Source organism: Xiphophorus couchianus, chromosome 18 (assembly GCF_001444195.1).
Source record: "Xiphophorus couchianus chromosome 18, X_couchianus-1.0, whole genome shotgun sequence".
NCBI classification, from domain to species: domain Eukaryota; kingdom Metazoa; phylum Chordata; class Actinopteri; order Cyprinodontiformes; family Poeciliidae; genus Xiphophorus; species Xiphophorus couchianus.
In genome coordinates, this window is record NC_040245.1 from 2,527,024 (window position 1) to 2,542,123 (window position 15,100).

At 37.6% G+C, this 15,100-nt stretch overlaps 1 protein-coding gene across 9 annotated transcripts in view; it reads left to right on the plus strand.

Moving 5' to 3' along the window:
* ryr1b (ryanodine receptor 1b (skeletal)) overlaps positions 1–15,100 on the plus strand; it is a 125,667-nt gene that overhangs the window by 79,538 nt on the left and 31,029 nt on the right. For 3 of the 9 annotated variants that reach the window (XM_028044534.1, XM_028044530.1, XM_028044532.1), the window contains 14 exons: positions 897–1,027; positions 1,736–2,056; positions 2,664–2,904; positions 3,580–3,667; positions 3,869–3,961; positions 4,312–4,326; positions 7,027–7,197; positions 9,158–9,217; positions 10,907–11,041; positions 11,128–11,240; positions 11,326–11,422; positions 12,494–12,600; positions 12,685–12,736; positions 14,336–14,416. In XM_028044534.1, the coding sequence (XP_027900335.1) occupies positions 897–1,027; positions 1,736–2,056; positions 2,664–2,904; positions 3,580–3,667; positions 3,869–3,961; positions 4,312–4,326; positions 7,027–7,197; positions 9,158–9,217; positions 10,907–11,041; positions 11,128–11,240; positions 11,326–11,422; positions 12,494–12,600; positions 12,685–12,736; positions 14,336–14,416 (1,705 nt within the window). The remainder of the gene's footprint in view (positions 1–896; positions 1,028–1,735; positions 2,057–2,663; positions 2,905–3,579; positions 3,668–3,868; positions 3,962–4,311; positions 4,327–7,026; positions 7,198–9,157; positions 9,218–10,906; positions 11,042–11,127; positions 11,241–11,325; positions 11,423–12,493; positions 12,601–12,684; positions 12,737–14,335; positions 14,417–15,100) is intronic. The other 6 variants (XM_028044531.1, XM_028044537.1, XM_028044536.1 and 3 more) reach the window with 3 other exon arrangements.

A 15,100-nucleotide genomic window follows, 5' to 3' on the forward strand; every position in this document is an offset into this window, starting at 1 on the left:
TTTGGTGCATTTAGCAGCTGCTAATCGTATTATATTTTGCTATTATTAGCAATTTTTTGGCTCATCTAACAAAGCTAGTTTTTTATTTATTTTGTTTTCATTTAATTATTTTCATCCAGACAGCTACATGCTCTGGACAAGCACTTGGAGCCGTTAGCGGTTGCTAATGCTATCCTTTTTTCTTCTCTTTTGTTTTGGCTTGTATTAACAAATGTTACAGCATCAGTGTCTCATAGCTGAAGTGAGCAGTTGGATTTTGAAAGGCGGATTTGGTTTAGTTTGTTTTTATTTAAGAACTTTTATGCTTTTTTTTGTTATTTTTTCTAATAGTATTAGTAATTGTTAGCAACAATATGCTAACAAAGCAAAATTTTTATTTATTTTGTTTCGTTTAGGGATAAACTTTCAATTTAATGTTTAGTTAGCTTTTATTCTGTCATCTTCATGCAAGGGCTTGGAGCTGTTAGCAATGAAAAAGGCTAGCATTAGCAATTGCTAATATTAGCAATTTTTTTGGTAATGCAATTGTATTTCAAAAGGCAAATTTTAGTTTTGTTTTTTTTTTTTATTTGTGAAAAACTTTTATGCTATTTTTTAAAGTCCATTTTGTTAGCATTTCATGCCAATTTGAGGCAGCTGCTAATATTTATGTTTTTACTAAATAGCAAAAGACAGAATGCTGACAGTTGGACATTTTGGCTTATGTTTCCACTTCTTCTACTCTGGACATTAGATTTGACTGATTTTCTCTTGTGGAGACAGCATCTAGCTCTTGGCAAGAGTTTGGTACATTTAACCGCCACCAATGTTAGCATTTTTGTTTGTGTATTTATTTTAAAAGCTAGCTGGTAGCTTCTTCATGACGTACTATTTCATGTCTCTACCTTGTTTTGCAGACAGCGGCCGGCTCTTGGAGAGTGTTTGGCTCATTTAGCAGCAGCTATGCCAGTAGCCTTCCTGGAACCGGCACTGAATGAATTCAACTCTTTCTCTGTTTACACAACCAAAACTCCAAGAGAGAGAACTAGTGAGTTACGATTTTTCCTCTAAAACATCTGTGTCAAAGTTGAGGCGCGGGGCCAAATCTGGCTCGCTGTAGCTCTTTATGCGGCCCTCTAAACTCCAGATGCCAAATTACATCAATCAGTCCCTCCGGTTTCTTGCAATTGTGGAAATTCACGCAAAATCAACAAATTCCCACATTTGTTTTCTAATACATGATTGTGAATTTATTGCAGATGTTCTGCAAAATGTTCAAAAACATTAAATGATGCTAGTTGGCATTATTTCTTACTTTTACGACACTACTGCTTCTGCATTACTTTATGTGAAGTTATAGTCCACGATCGAAGTGGCTAGGAACCAAAAGTCACGTTTAGCGTCATATATAAGCACAAATATAGCAAAACTCTTAGCAAATATTTCTAAATTAGCCCCCAAAAATCTGTGATTCTGACAGCAAAAAATCACAGAAACAGCCACAAAATCCTGGAGGATCAATGTGGAAAAAAGTTGAATATTATTTAAATTCAGCAAGAACTTATTGAACGCAGAGACAGATGCTTGTTAATATTTTAGCCGTTTTTAATTGGTTCTGGCTCAACCGGCCCTTTAAGAACATTCATGATTTTCATTTGGAACAAAAACAAAACAAGTTTGACTCCCCTCCTCTAAAATATGAATTAAATTGTATTTATCCTTTAAAAACCACATGTTTTCCTCTGTTCCTCTCCAGTTTTGGGACTTCCCAGCCAAGTAGAGGAGCTGTGCACCGACATCCCAGAGCTGGACGTCCTGATGAAGGAAATCCATGACCTTTCTGAGTCGGGAGCTCGCTACACAGAAATGCCCCATGTGATTGAGGTTACGCTGCCCATGCTGTGTAACTACCTGCCCCGCTGGTGGGAGAGGGGGCTGGAAAACTTCCCGGAGCAGGAGGGCCAGCTGTGCACCGCCGTCACGTCGGAGCAGCTCAACCAGCTGCTGGGCAGCATCATGAAGATCGTGGTCAACAACCTGGGCATCGATGAGGCGTCCTGGATGAAGAGATTAGCCGGTTGGTGACGCTTACGAACAAATCGATTTATGAAAACCATTCAATCCGAAGGCTTTAATATTTATGGGTTATACTTTAAAGAGAACCTGTTATGCTAAATCTGCATTTAGCTTTTATACATTTGGGTTTTAAAAAAAACAAACACACAGCCAGTTTTGGCAAGAAGTTAATGTTTTTTTGGAAGTGTGGTTCGGGGGCCATTTCTGGGCCTCTGGAGGATTTTTTTTTAAGGTACACTGCAAAAATACAAAAATAAATAAAAAGTATTTTTGGTCTAGATTCTTAGGTACACTCTTACACTGTTTTTGCAGTGTAACAGTGTACCCAAGAATCTAGACCAAAAATAAAAAATATTTTTGGTCTAGATTCTTGCGCAAATATCTTAATACACTTGGAATAAGACAAACTAACTTAAAATTAACTTTTCAATCGATAATAATTCCTTATTATTGATGAAACAATACGACAATTCCACTGGCAGATTATTTAATTTATAACAAGACATTTTTCCTGTGTTATTTATTAACTTATCTGCCAATAATATAACTTTAAAGTACTTCAGTTGTTGCTCAGTGAATGGCTTTGTCATCGATGATGTTTTCTTCAGTTTTTGCCCAGCCCATCGTCAGCCGGGCGAAACCAGAGATGCTCAAGTCCCACTTCATCCCCACCATGGAGAAGCTGAAGAAGCGAGCAGGAAAGGTGGTGGCGGAGGAGGAGCACCTGCGCATGGAGGGCAAGTCGGAGGTGGACAGTGAGAACGGGACCATCCGGGACGAGTTCGCTGTGCTCTGCCGGGACCTGTACGCCCTTTACCCCCTGCTCATCCGCTACGTGGACAACAACAGGTCAGAGAGTCGGATCAGCGCCGTTTGGTCACTAAAGCTACTTAAATTACACCTACTACCATATTTTAGTTACATTACAACTCATTTTTAGATTTTATGAGTTCATCTATCATCAGCAGAGTTGGGTTGGAACTAGTTACATTTACTTAAGTAACTTTTTTTGAAAAAAATTACTTTTAGGAGTATTTTTACTTTTACTTTTGTTTGAGTAATTTTATTATGAAGTATTTCTACTCTTACTTGAGTACGAATTCTGGATTTTCTTCCCACTGAATGAAAAACAAACATGTTTTAACCAGAAATTCACCAGACACAGACACACACCTGCAGTTTTTGTTAAAGTTTCATCAGGTTTTTATTGAAAGAAACTGATTTGGAAACATTTTCTTTTGCCTCATTTTGTTATTTTGTGATTATGCTTTTTATATGAATTACATAAGTCCTTAAAATACCAACATTTCCGCTTAACTTTATATTTTCCTCCGTCTGATGATGTAATTTTAAAATATTAAATGATTGATAATTTGATCAGTTACTCAGAACTTGATTTTTCACCAAATACTTTTTTACTCTTCCTTGAGTAATTTCTTGGACGGATACTTTTTACTTTAACTTGAGCAAAGATATGTTGAAGTAGTGCCACTCTGACTCAGTTTTTTCTGTTTTTGTGAAAAGGGCGAGATGGCTGACCTGTCCGGACCCGGATGCAGAAGAACTGTTCAGGATGGTGGGAGAGGTGTTCATCTTCTGGTCCAAATCACATGTAAGACAGAGATACTTCATAATAAAGTTACTCAAAGTAAAAATACTCCTAAAAGAACTTTTAAAAAAAAGTTACTCAGATAAATGTACCTAGTTACTACCCAATTCTGAACATTACCAAGTATATGTATATATTTTTGCTCATTCAGGCAAAGGAGATAATTAAGTGAAATGCAAAGATTGTTTTGTGTTTTTGTTGCAGAACTTTAAGCGGGAGGAGCAGAACTTTGTGGTAATGAATGAGATCAACAACATGTCCTTCCTCACTGCTGACAGTAAGAGTAAGATGACCAAGGTAAGAACAAAACATTCCCTCCTCTCCAGATGTTTGATCCACCACATACCAAGACATAACACATTAAGAAACTAAACTCTATTAATTTATGTACCACTAACACTCCAAGCAGGGAACGGCGTCAAAGCAATCCATTCATAGCTGCATATATTCACATCGTCATTTCCTGTTTTTTCTGAAAGTTAAATACATCACTAATTAATTATTATTTCATTCATTTCACATTAACGGTTTTGTAATAAATGAAATCTGACACATCCTTTTCCAGGATAATGTAAGTGGCGGTTTAGTGTCGCTAACTGTGTTTTCTCCATATATCTGATGTCGGTGGTTGGACGCCGGGTCACTAGGCCGGAGACGGAGAGGTTAGATTGTGTTTGTGCACGAGCGCTGTGCTGATCGCATGGCACCCTGAGTTTGAGAGGCTTTTCATCGAGCTCTCCCCCCATTACTCACACAAATACATTCACATATAGGAGATTCTGTGCTTATTCACTGTTGGAGTCGGCATAACTGTGTATAAAAGCAGGAAACAGACGGGCTCCTGTACACCAGACTGGACAATAAATCAATAACAGTACAAAAAACAGATATGTGATTAATATAAATAGGAGGTTTGTACCCAAAGATTTTACTCAGGAATGAATTTTGCGTTTCAGTATTAGCTTCCACTAAATATACCCAATACATAGTTTCCTCGAGTCTGAACCAGAAAGGATCCGCGCCATCTTGGTAGGCAAGAGCAACGCAAAGCATAGTGGACTCACAGCTTTGAGACCAACGGAAAGAAAACGTGGACAATCCTGACAAATGTGCGAGAGAAAGATGCATGAACAAAATGGCTGCCGTCGGGCTCAACCCGTATGAGACAGAGAAGGAAAACATGTCAAGACCATGTGGCTCCAATCTCATACTGTGACACAGTTAGCTAGGAGATAAAATCTACATTAGCAAAGCTAATTTTGCTAGTTCGACAGTAAGTACTACATTAAATACCACTGATATTTATTTTGTTTGACGTCCAGAGTATTCAAAAATTGTAACCAAGAAACAGTTGTACTGTACTTATATTTTTTATAAGTTAGAAACGAGGCGAGCGCTAGTTCTAAGCTTGTGGCTATTTTATTGTTGTCATAGCAACTCCATAACTACTGCCTCCCAGCATGGCTGTCAGTTATAAAGTTCACGGGAAATATGTATTATTGTAGTGTGTTAGCTAAAGTGTTTAGCTAACACGCTAAACCCTAAAGCACTAAACTAATGTTTAGTGCTTTAGGGTTTAGTGTATTAGCTAAACTAATGTTTAGTGTTTCAGGGTTTAGCTTATTAGCTAAACTAATGTTTAGCTAACCCTAATCACTAAACCAATGTTTAGTGCTTAATAATTGCTACTTAATAATTTATCTTTGGCTGGGAACGTTTCCATCTTATAAGGTAGCAGCTACAGATCATTTGTGACTAGCAGCATCAGTTTGGTGTACAGGATCGTCATAATGTATTTAAATAATGTTCTTTGCTTTTCTCAGAAGTGCTGTCTCCATGTTGGATGGGGCTTGTTTAGCGCTGGAAGAGGTTTTTCATGTCTGTTTGTATTTGTGTGATTAGGGGGTGTGGAAGGCTTAATGAAAGCCATTTGTAGATGGTAGTGGCCTGAGAGGTTTCATGATGCTCGGATGAGCAGCTGAGCATTTGCTCCGCTGCAGCCGAGCGTCATCACCCGTAGTGTTTTTGTCTGATCAATAAACACTTTGCCTTTAGATCGGCCCTGTTGGATTCAGCAGTGGAGCTCGTTTGCTGTTTGTCAAATTCTGTCCCCGACGCTTGGATTTTTGTTTTTTATTATTTTTTTACAGCATTTCTGCGCCGGAGGATTCTTCTTGTTTCAGCATTTGTATTAACTTTGTGCTCACTACCTGCTTGCAACCATAGAGAAAAGGATTTTTCTGATCCTTGTGCAGCATTTCTCAGACTGCGAATCTGTCAGGGGAACCTAAATCTACCCCAGCTGTCCGCATATCGACTAACTGGACTCATCAATTCTTGTCATGCTCATTGACCACATTAAAACTGCTAAATAATGCAACATCTAATCATTGTGTAACTGATGGTTTACACAGTTCCTATTAATTAAATCTTATGTCTTCATATGTAAAGTTCTTACTGTAGTCAATGTTTATTACCCGACTCCACGGAAAGTTATTTCACATCTGATAGTCCGGTGGACTCTGTTCGATTGGGGACCAAAATTAAACCGTTTTTTACATTTTCAGCTGCCCATTCTTTCTTTCACACTGACTGAGTCCAATAATCCAGACTAATTGAAAAACCTGTTCCCCTCCTTGCCTGTGGGGACGCTGCACCAAGAAACACTGAAAAAAACACTGAAATTCTTTGACGAAGACGCTGAGTGCAGCTTTCTTTGTCATGAAACATAAACAAAAATGGAGCAGAGTCAGATTTTAGCGGTTGTAGGATTTCTCTTTTGTCTGGTATAAAACCACGAGCCGTTTCTCTTGCTATCGCTAGACTAACTTGATTGTTTTGGTTGTATTTACCCAGAATGCCCTGCACTATAGTCCACTTCCTGCTTTTTTTAGCGGTCTCCGGTCCGCTTGCCGTTCATATATGCATCTGAACAGCGAGACCGTGGTTTGTAGGTGGACAAGAGTTCACTATTTGTTCCACCAAACTGAATTTTCTAGGTAAGCAAACTGGAGTTTTAAAGCGAACCAAGCAGAACTGTGAGGATGGGAACCTTCAGGAGCGGTCAATAGGGAACTTTGTCCATCACATTGCTAACAATAAGGCTGAGCTGTGTTTAGCAGTTGGGGCTGAAGCACCAATGAACCAAACTGAACGGGAACAGTTCGTGTTGGCAGGAAAAAGTGTTTACACACGTTGATTCACTTTGTCTGCATGTCGTTTCTCATGCGAGTTTCTGTGTATCAGTCCGTCACCTCGTCCTGTTTTGTTTTGTGTTAGTTTTTCCGTTCTAGCCTCTTCTGTTTCTGTCGAGCTTCTTCAGTTTTCTAGTCGTACGTTCTCTGACCTGCCGTTCTTTTCAGTCTGGAGGCTCGGAGCAGGAACGTAGCAAGAAGAAGAGACGAGGGGACCGCTACTCTGTGCAGACCTCCCTGATTGTGGCGGCGCTGAAGAAGATGCTCCCCATCGGACTCAACATGTGCTCTCCTGCTGACCAGGAGCTCATCAACCTGGCTAAGATCAGATACTCACTGGTACTGTGTTCACTGAATTTCATTGACCTTATTTAAGGAACAATATTGTTGTAAACATGTCATGTTAATTTCCTTCTGTAATACAATAGTTTTATAAATAAAATTAACACCTAAATAAAAATAACAGTATAAAAATACACTGTTAAAAAATCACAAAACCTGACAAAGTATTTATAGTATTTTTATAAGCAAATATCTTGAATTAAGACAAAACTAACTTCTAAGTAACTTTTCAGCACCATGAGCTTGTTTTAAGTAAAAACCTCAGTTCCATTATTTCACTTATAATAAGACATTCTTCCCATGATAAAAGTGAAATAATCTGCCAGTGAAACTAGAACTTGGTTGCTAGGTGATGGGCTGGGTTTGGCTGGGGTTGCTAGGTAACGATGCAGTGGAATATTCTACCAGTGGAACTAGAAATCTTTTACCAATATTAAGAAATTATTGACTTAAAACAAGCTCATATGTCTTGTTGAAAATGTCAGGTACATTTAAAACATTTAAACACCACACAAAAAGGAGAAACACAAGAGAGTTTAGATTTACTTGCAAGAAAGACGGACATGAACTTGCTTCAGTTATAATCTCCTAACCGCCCTAAAGCAAGTTCTGCTTTTTATTTCCTTAGGGGCAGTTCCTAGTTACATAGTTTATTCTGTGATCTCCAGTCAGTTACATAGCATTGCTGTTTCTTCGGTTATTTCTTCTGTTATCTTGAGTGCAGGACCTACGAGCTGACGGTTGAGTTCAGTTCCTGTTAGTTCCCTTCTGCAACTGCAAGGCAGGAACTGAAAAACTCAGAACAATGGGAGAACAGCACAACAACATCACAAATTCTGACTTTAATCTCAGAATTCTAAATTCAAATATAGCAAACATAAGATAACATATACTAAATACTTCTAACAGAAAAGTTGTTTGTAAGTTAGTTTTGTCTTATTTCAAGTTTACTAAGATATTTGCACTAAACTAGACAAAAACACTTTGTTGTGTTTTTGGATTGTAGTAACTGAAGTTCCTACTTCTGATAAGCTGCGTTTCTACTAACCATAAAATTGTGCAAATTGTAATGATGAAAATAGATTTGCTCAATGGATAGCACCGTTTTGGAGTAGATGCGTTTCACAAACCGGTGTTACAGCATATTCTGTGACCATAGCAGGCGCTGTTTCATTTTAACACCATGCTACGTCAATAACATTAGCTTTGTAGGGCCGTAAACAAACACTATAGGAAATTCAAACAAAGAATAACAAGCAATATCTGACCGACCACTAATATGATGATGATTATGGAACATCGGCAATGGACACATTTTTTTTGCATCACACAAGTCACATGATCAACAGCCGGATGTTACTACTGCCGGAAATGATGAAACAGACAACAGGAAGTAGTAGCATGATGATTTTTTTTGTTTTGTTTTGTTTTTTTCTGGCTCCATCAGAGCTCTCACAGCAGTTCATAAAAAGTTGCGTGTCATTCGAACGCGTCGGTCTTCTGTAAAATGTCCGACTACAATTCCTCCAAAACGCCTGTAGTAGGCGGGGCTTGTCGCTTCAACGCCTGAATAAAACGTTGACATCTCCTCTGATTGGCTCATAGATGAGCGATTATGAATATAATCTTATGTAACTGTTTACATCTGACACTACTATGTTTTTTAATGACTTATCGCATGGAAAAAATTTATTGACACATTATTTTAAACTAAATTTCTTATTTAATAGAAACATTATGATTACGAAGTGGTTTTTTTGACATTAACAAAAAAAATTCTAACTTTTGTAATAGAAACACAACAATAGGCGTGTTTACTTTAACTTTATTTTGTAGCATAAAGAAAACTGTCTCTGTAAATGCTTTATATCTTTAGAGTAAATACTTTTACTTTTATTTACCATCAGTCTTCATAATGATGACGTGTTGAAGTTTTCTCCAATGTTTTACCTTCTAGAAAGACACAGATGAAGAGGTGAGGGAGTTCTTGCAGAACAACCTTCATCTGCAAGGCAAGGTGAGTCGATTTTGTTTGTATGTAAGGTGGCTTTCAGAAAACTTTGATGTGAAATATGATGTGGAACAGACACTGTTTTAAATAATTTGCATCTATCACATCCTTTCACATTCATTGTAATAGTTTAATTTAAATGGAGTGTGTAAATAATGTATTTTAATAAATTCAGTTTATGTGCCTTCTATTCACAGTAAATGGTTCTTTACAAAATATAAAAATGAAAAACACTAAATGCTTTTCATATATATAGTTATACGTGTGAAACAGCTAATTAATCTAAAACCTTAATATCCTAGTTGTTTCTATGTGTTCTTATGACATTTTATATTTATGGAGATATACTTCTTTATTTTTATTTTATGTATTTATTCGAATTCCCCTCGACAGTTGATATTTTTAAAATTTTGTTAATAAAATTAATTTTTATTTAATCCAATTGTACAGGCAGATGTTCTTTACAAAATTTGAACTTTTTTTGTCTTTGAGAGTGCAAACGTGTTAATATGTCTGGAAAATAAGCCGTTGGAGCGCTGCACCGTTACCTAGCAACGCCAGCCCGTTACCTAGCAACGCCAGCCCGTTACCTAGCAACGCCACCAGAATTCCAGCACTTTGCTGAGCTACTGACCGAATTAAAATCTCATTAAATAATAGGACAGATACTAGATACTCCACAATAACTCTGAAGAATCTGAATTAACCTGAGTTACAACAATATTTAATTTTCCTTTGGGATCGTTAAATTATTTTTGAATTTGAATAATTTAGTGTGAAAAATGTGATGTGTTGTTTAGCCCATTGAGTTTCTCAAACTTTTTCAAGCTGAGAACCATTTAACCCATTTAACGAACACTAACTCCAAAATGCCCATGCAATAACACAACATGTTAATATACACAACCCGAAATGAAAATATTCGTCTCTTAACTCACATATTGTTGTTTTCTTTGTACATTTGTGCCGTTTTGTAAATATAACTGGCCACAATAAAGCAATAAACATGTCGGGGGCATTTTGAGGTATTTACAGATTCTGAAAAGTGTGGATCCTAAACTTTCAAATGTTATCAAACACAGAAATAAAAAAAGTTGTTCTTTACTACAAATGGTTGTGCATTAATTACATTTAGGTCTATATGCAATTTAGAAGCATAATAAAAGAAAAATAGACTTGAGTTGCTTCGCCAGAAACAAAAATCTTCTGTACCATAAAATCTAAAATAATCCACCTCTTTTCAACAATTATATTTATCTATTAAATTGTTTTTAATTGAATAAAAATAACAATAGCTGTATTTCTGTCCAGGTGAGACTCGTTCATGACATAGAGCCGTTAAAAAGAATCAAATCTCTGGTGAATGACGATCATTTAAGTAAACCTGACATTGTTTTCTTTCCACTGGTGTCTTCAGTTTTTCTCTTGAGTGACCCGCTTTAAGCCATTTATCCATTATTATTTTTAAACATAATCCTTTGCTAAGCTGACTGTGTGCAGCAGTTTGAGTTCACAGCACGACAAATGGTTGTTTACATGCAGTACCATGTGATGGGCCACAAGGGGGCGATCACAGTTTGAGAAAGACATCCTAACCTGTTCAAGGAAGCATAACGGGTCACCTTTAAGATTAAATTTGAGGACAAGAAGCCAGACCTTGACAACATTGTTGTTTTTTGTCTGGTGTGGGTCCAGGTGGAGGATCCAGCGATGCGCTGGCAGATGGCTCTTTACAAGGAGATGTCTGGAAAGGCTGAAGACGCCGAAGATCCAGAGAAAGTGGTCAAAAGAGTACAAGAGGTCTCTGCTGTCCTTTACCACATCGAGGTGGTGAGTGTCGCTGCAATTCGCACAGCTGTGGGGAAAACCATTAAAAAACAGGTTAAAAATGGCTTTTGTCTGCTTTTGTTCTTCAGACTGAGCATCCCTACAAGTCAAAGAAAATGGTGTGGCACAAGCTGCTGTCCAAGCAGCGTCGCAGAGCTGTGGTGGCGTGTTTCAGGATGACGCCTCTCTACAACATCCCAACGTAACAATCCTCACCGCTCTGAATGAAAACATCGTTTTATCAGACGTTTCAGCAGATCAATAGGCCTTTAACTCTTCTGTCGCAGGCACCGAGCCATCAACATGTTCTTAAACGCCTACAAGCGCAACTGGTTGGAAACGGAGGGCTACTCGTTTGAAGACAAGATGATCGATGACTTGTCAGTAAGTAACTTCTCAAACCGCACAAATGATGATTTAAGCTCATCCTCTTCATCAGGTGTGAAACAGAAACTTTTAAAAATAACATAATTAAATTAAATGTACAATGATCTGTGATTTAAAAAAAAAAAGAAGATTAATCTACGTCAGTGTTTCTCAGACTTTCACTCTAAAAACTACTTTACCCATTTAGCAAACACTCACAGACCACCTAACTTGAAATTGCTCTTGTAATACCACAACATATTAATATATATAATATGAAATGAAAACATTAGTCTCTTAGCTCATCGTCTTTGTTCCTCCTAATGTGAAAGGTGGCGCTGTTTTGTAAATGTGATTGGCCACAATAAAAAGTCAACATTTAAAGTTACTTAGAGATTTTTAAAGTTTTCCATTGATAGAAAACACATGGAAATCAAAACGGTTCTCTACTACAAATGCCGTGTGTTTTAATAACATTTCACAAATATTTGTAATTTAGAAGCATAAGAAAAGAAAAATAGACTTGAGTTGCTTTGTCAAAATCAAACATTTTCTGTTAGCTGTAAATAATTTTATTTTCGGTGTTGAGATGCAGTTAGTCAGCGCGGGGCGCAGCGCCGTTCACCTCCCTCACCGTGTAACGTTCAGCACAGCCACGGATCTGCATCAGAAAAAACTTTTTTGTCCTACATACAGTAACTGAATAAAGTTTGTAATTTCCTTATTTAATTAGTTTTTTTATTCTTGAAAATTCAAGAGCATTTTCTCGTTTTATAGAGCACTTCTAACTCTTTCAGAGAGTTTTTGAGAGATGCTGAAACACATTTGATTTGTTTATCGTAGCTTCCCAATGCCAAACTCCCAAACATCAATGTGTTTTTCGTAATTTTTCTCAATAAAAACACTGGACTGGGCCAGAGCGCAGAATGCCAGGATAAGATAAAAATGTTAGAGATTTGGTGAAGTTTAAAACGTCAGCAGAGTCCACGCCTCCAGGCAGTAATCGTTTCTCAGCATGTGGGCCAAGCGAAGCCAAAAGAAAACAAACATTCGCTCTCATTTAGAACCACTGTTGTTTCCCAAAACTAGAAAGCCTTGGAGGAAGAGGAGGAGGAGGAAGAAGAGACGGAGACAAAGCCGGATCCTCTTCATCAGCTGATTCTGCACTTCAGTCGCACGGCTCTGACAGAAAAACTGTGAGGCCGGGTTCCAGCTTTCGCCTTTTTGAAGACGTCGGTCCATCTTCCTCATTTCTGTTTATTTTTGTTTTCTCATTCCAGGAAACTTGAAGTCGACCATCTTTACATGTCTTATGCTGATATTATGGCAAAGGTACGTTTCCGTCGTCATCTCATGAAATCTTCTCATCAAAGGGGGCAGTATCATGTTAAATTAACTTATCTTTTAGCTTTACATCATGCTATAATGTGTTTTTCCCTCATGAAAATCACACCTGGAGTGTTGCTTTGATTCTTTCATGCATGTTTGAGAAATCCTTTAATCTCCATGGCAACCAAAACGCCTGGGTGGACCTAGCTTCGCCTTCGAGGACGATGCTCCTCCTCCATTCGGCTCCCCCAGACTAGCCAGTAGCAATTAGCGAACAATCTGCTGATCTCATTATAGGAGCTACTTCTCAGTCATATGCTGGTACAAACGTTAAAGGGTTAATAGAGGAGCCATTTTGTGATGACTTGAAGTTTCAGAAAGAGCATTTCACACTGCAAAAACACCAAATGTTACCAAGTATTTTTGGTCGAGTTTCTCTGTACAGTTAAAATAAGATAAAACTAACTTACAAGTAACTTTTCAGCAAGATGTAGCAGCTTGTTTTAAATACCGTATTTGTCAGACAATAAGCTGCTACTTTTTCCCCACGTTTTGCGGCTTTTCTGTGGATTTTTCTCCAGCCACCAGGGGGCTCTTCAGCAGGAAGTGAATCATTGGAAGTCAAAATTGGAAATCAAAGAAGAAAGCGCTGATTTTCATTTAGAGCAAGCGCATGCTAGCAGCAGGCACGACGGAGAAATGTTTTCAAACTCTTACTCCTCATCATGGTGTGAGCACATGATGCAGCTTTTAAGTTCAGCCTTCTGCCGAGGAAAACCGAGAGCAGCGGAGATACCAGCGGCTTATATATGTACGTTTCCAGTTTTTTAAAAAACTTTGTGGGTGCTGCTTATAGTGAGGTGCGCTTATAGTCCGGAAAATACGGTAAATAAATTCTTAATATTGATAAAAAATATATATATACTTATTACACTGGCAGATAAATTCACTTCTAACAAGACAATTTTCCGATGTAATAAGTAAAATAATCTGCCAGTGGAAATGGAACTTTTTCATCAATATCAAGAAATTATTGACTTAAAACAAACTTTTATCAATTCCTGAAAAGTTACTTTTATGAAATAAGAGAAAAATAACTTACAAATAACTTTTCCTCAAGAAATAGCAGCTTGTTTTTAGTCAGTAATTAATTATTATTGGTGAAAAAACTACTTCTACTTCCAATTATTTCACTTACAACATGGGAAAAATGTTAATACGTGAAATAATAATAATATTGAACCAGTACCTTTTCAGCTATATTAAGGAATTATTTACATCATGCTTAAAAGTTACTTGCAAGTTAGTTTCATTTCATTTCAAGTGTATTAACATTTTTTCTTTAAAAATACTTGGTAAGATTGTGGGGGGGTTTATAGTGCAGGAGACCTGATTTCAATTCACTATATCAGGAAGTATAATGTCTTTTAAGTCATATTTGATATATAAAGCATTTTTTTAACAATTGAAGGTAATAGTTACTTTATTGTTCTGTAGAATTGGTGGTAAACACATAAAACTTCCCCATTAATGGATAGAAACTGATATTCTCATGAATTTACACTTTTTTAATGCTCTGATTTTGTCGCCGTCTTCCTGCAGAGCTGTCACATTGGTGAGGAGGACGAAGGGGGAGAGCAGGAGGGGGAGGAGCCATCCTTTGAGGTGCGGCAGACAGAGATGGTATGGGGGGACCGGGGGAGGGGAGACAGGGGAGTCAGCGGAGAAGCCGCTCCCCGCGCGCCGAGTGACCTCACCGTGACATCACACTCAGCACACCCCCCACCACCCAACTCCTACCACAGCATATTCCTCGTTTTTTTTTTTTTTTTTTTGTCTCTTTTTATTCTTTATTTTTCGTTCACTCACACCACTCGTCTATCTCCTGCAGTGGTGGACTGACCTGTGCATGCCTTTGCTGGACCGCCGGCAGGATCGGTGTTGTTGGTTCAAAACGTTCCTAAATTGCATGACTTGAGTGCAGAGAGATGGTGCAGCTAAAGACAACAACAACGTGAAGCCCAGAGCAAAACAAACCCCTGAGCCGTTACCAAATCACAGTTTCCGAGCCTGAACTTAAAGGAAACCACATTAAAGGCAAATATCATCTGTTTACAATTTCTACGACAGTAATATTAATTTTCACCATAAAAATCCTGAATCAGGCATCAGTGCATTACTTAGTGGCCACCGAAGTCACATCTGAATTCATAATACGGAAGACAATAACTTACAGATGGCTAATATCTAGTATCTATTTAGTATTTATCATTAATAACTGTTTATTATCCGTTAAATAACGTAATAATAAATATACTAAAAAAATTACAGGCTTACAATGTGGTCTGAAATGTTTAACTATAGATA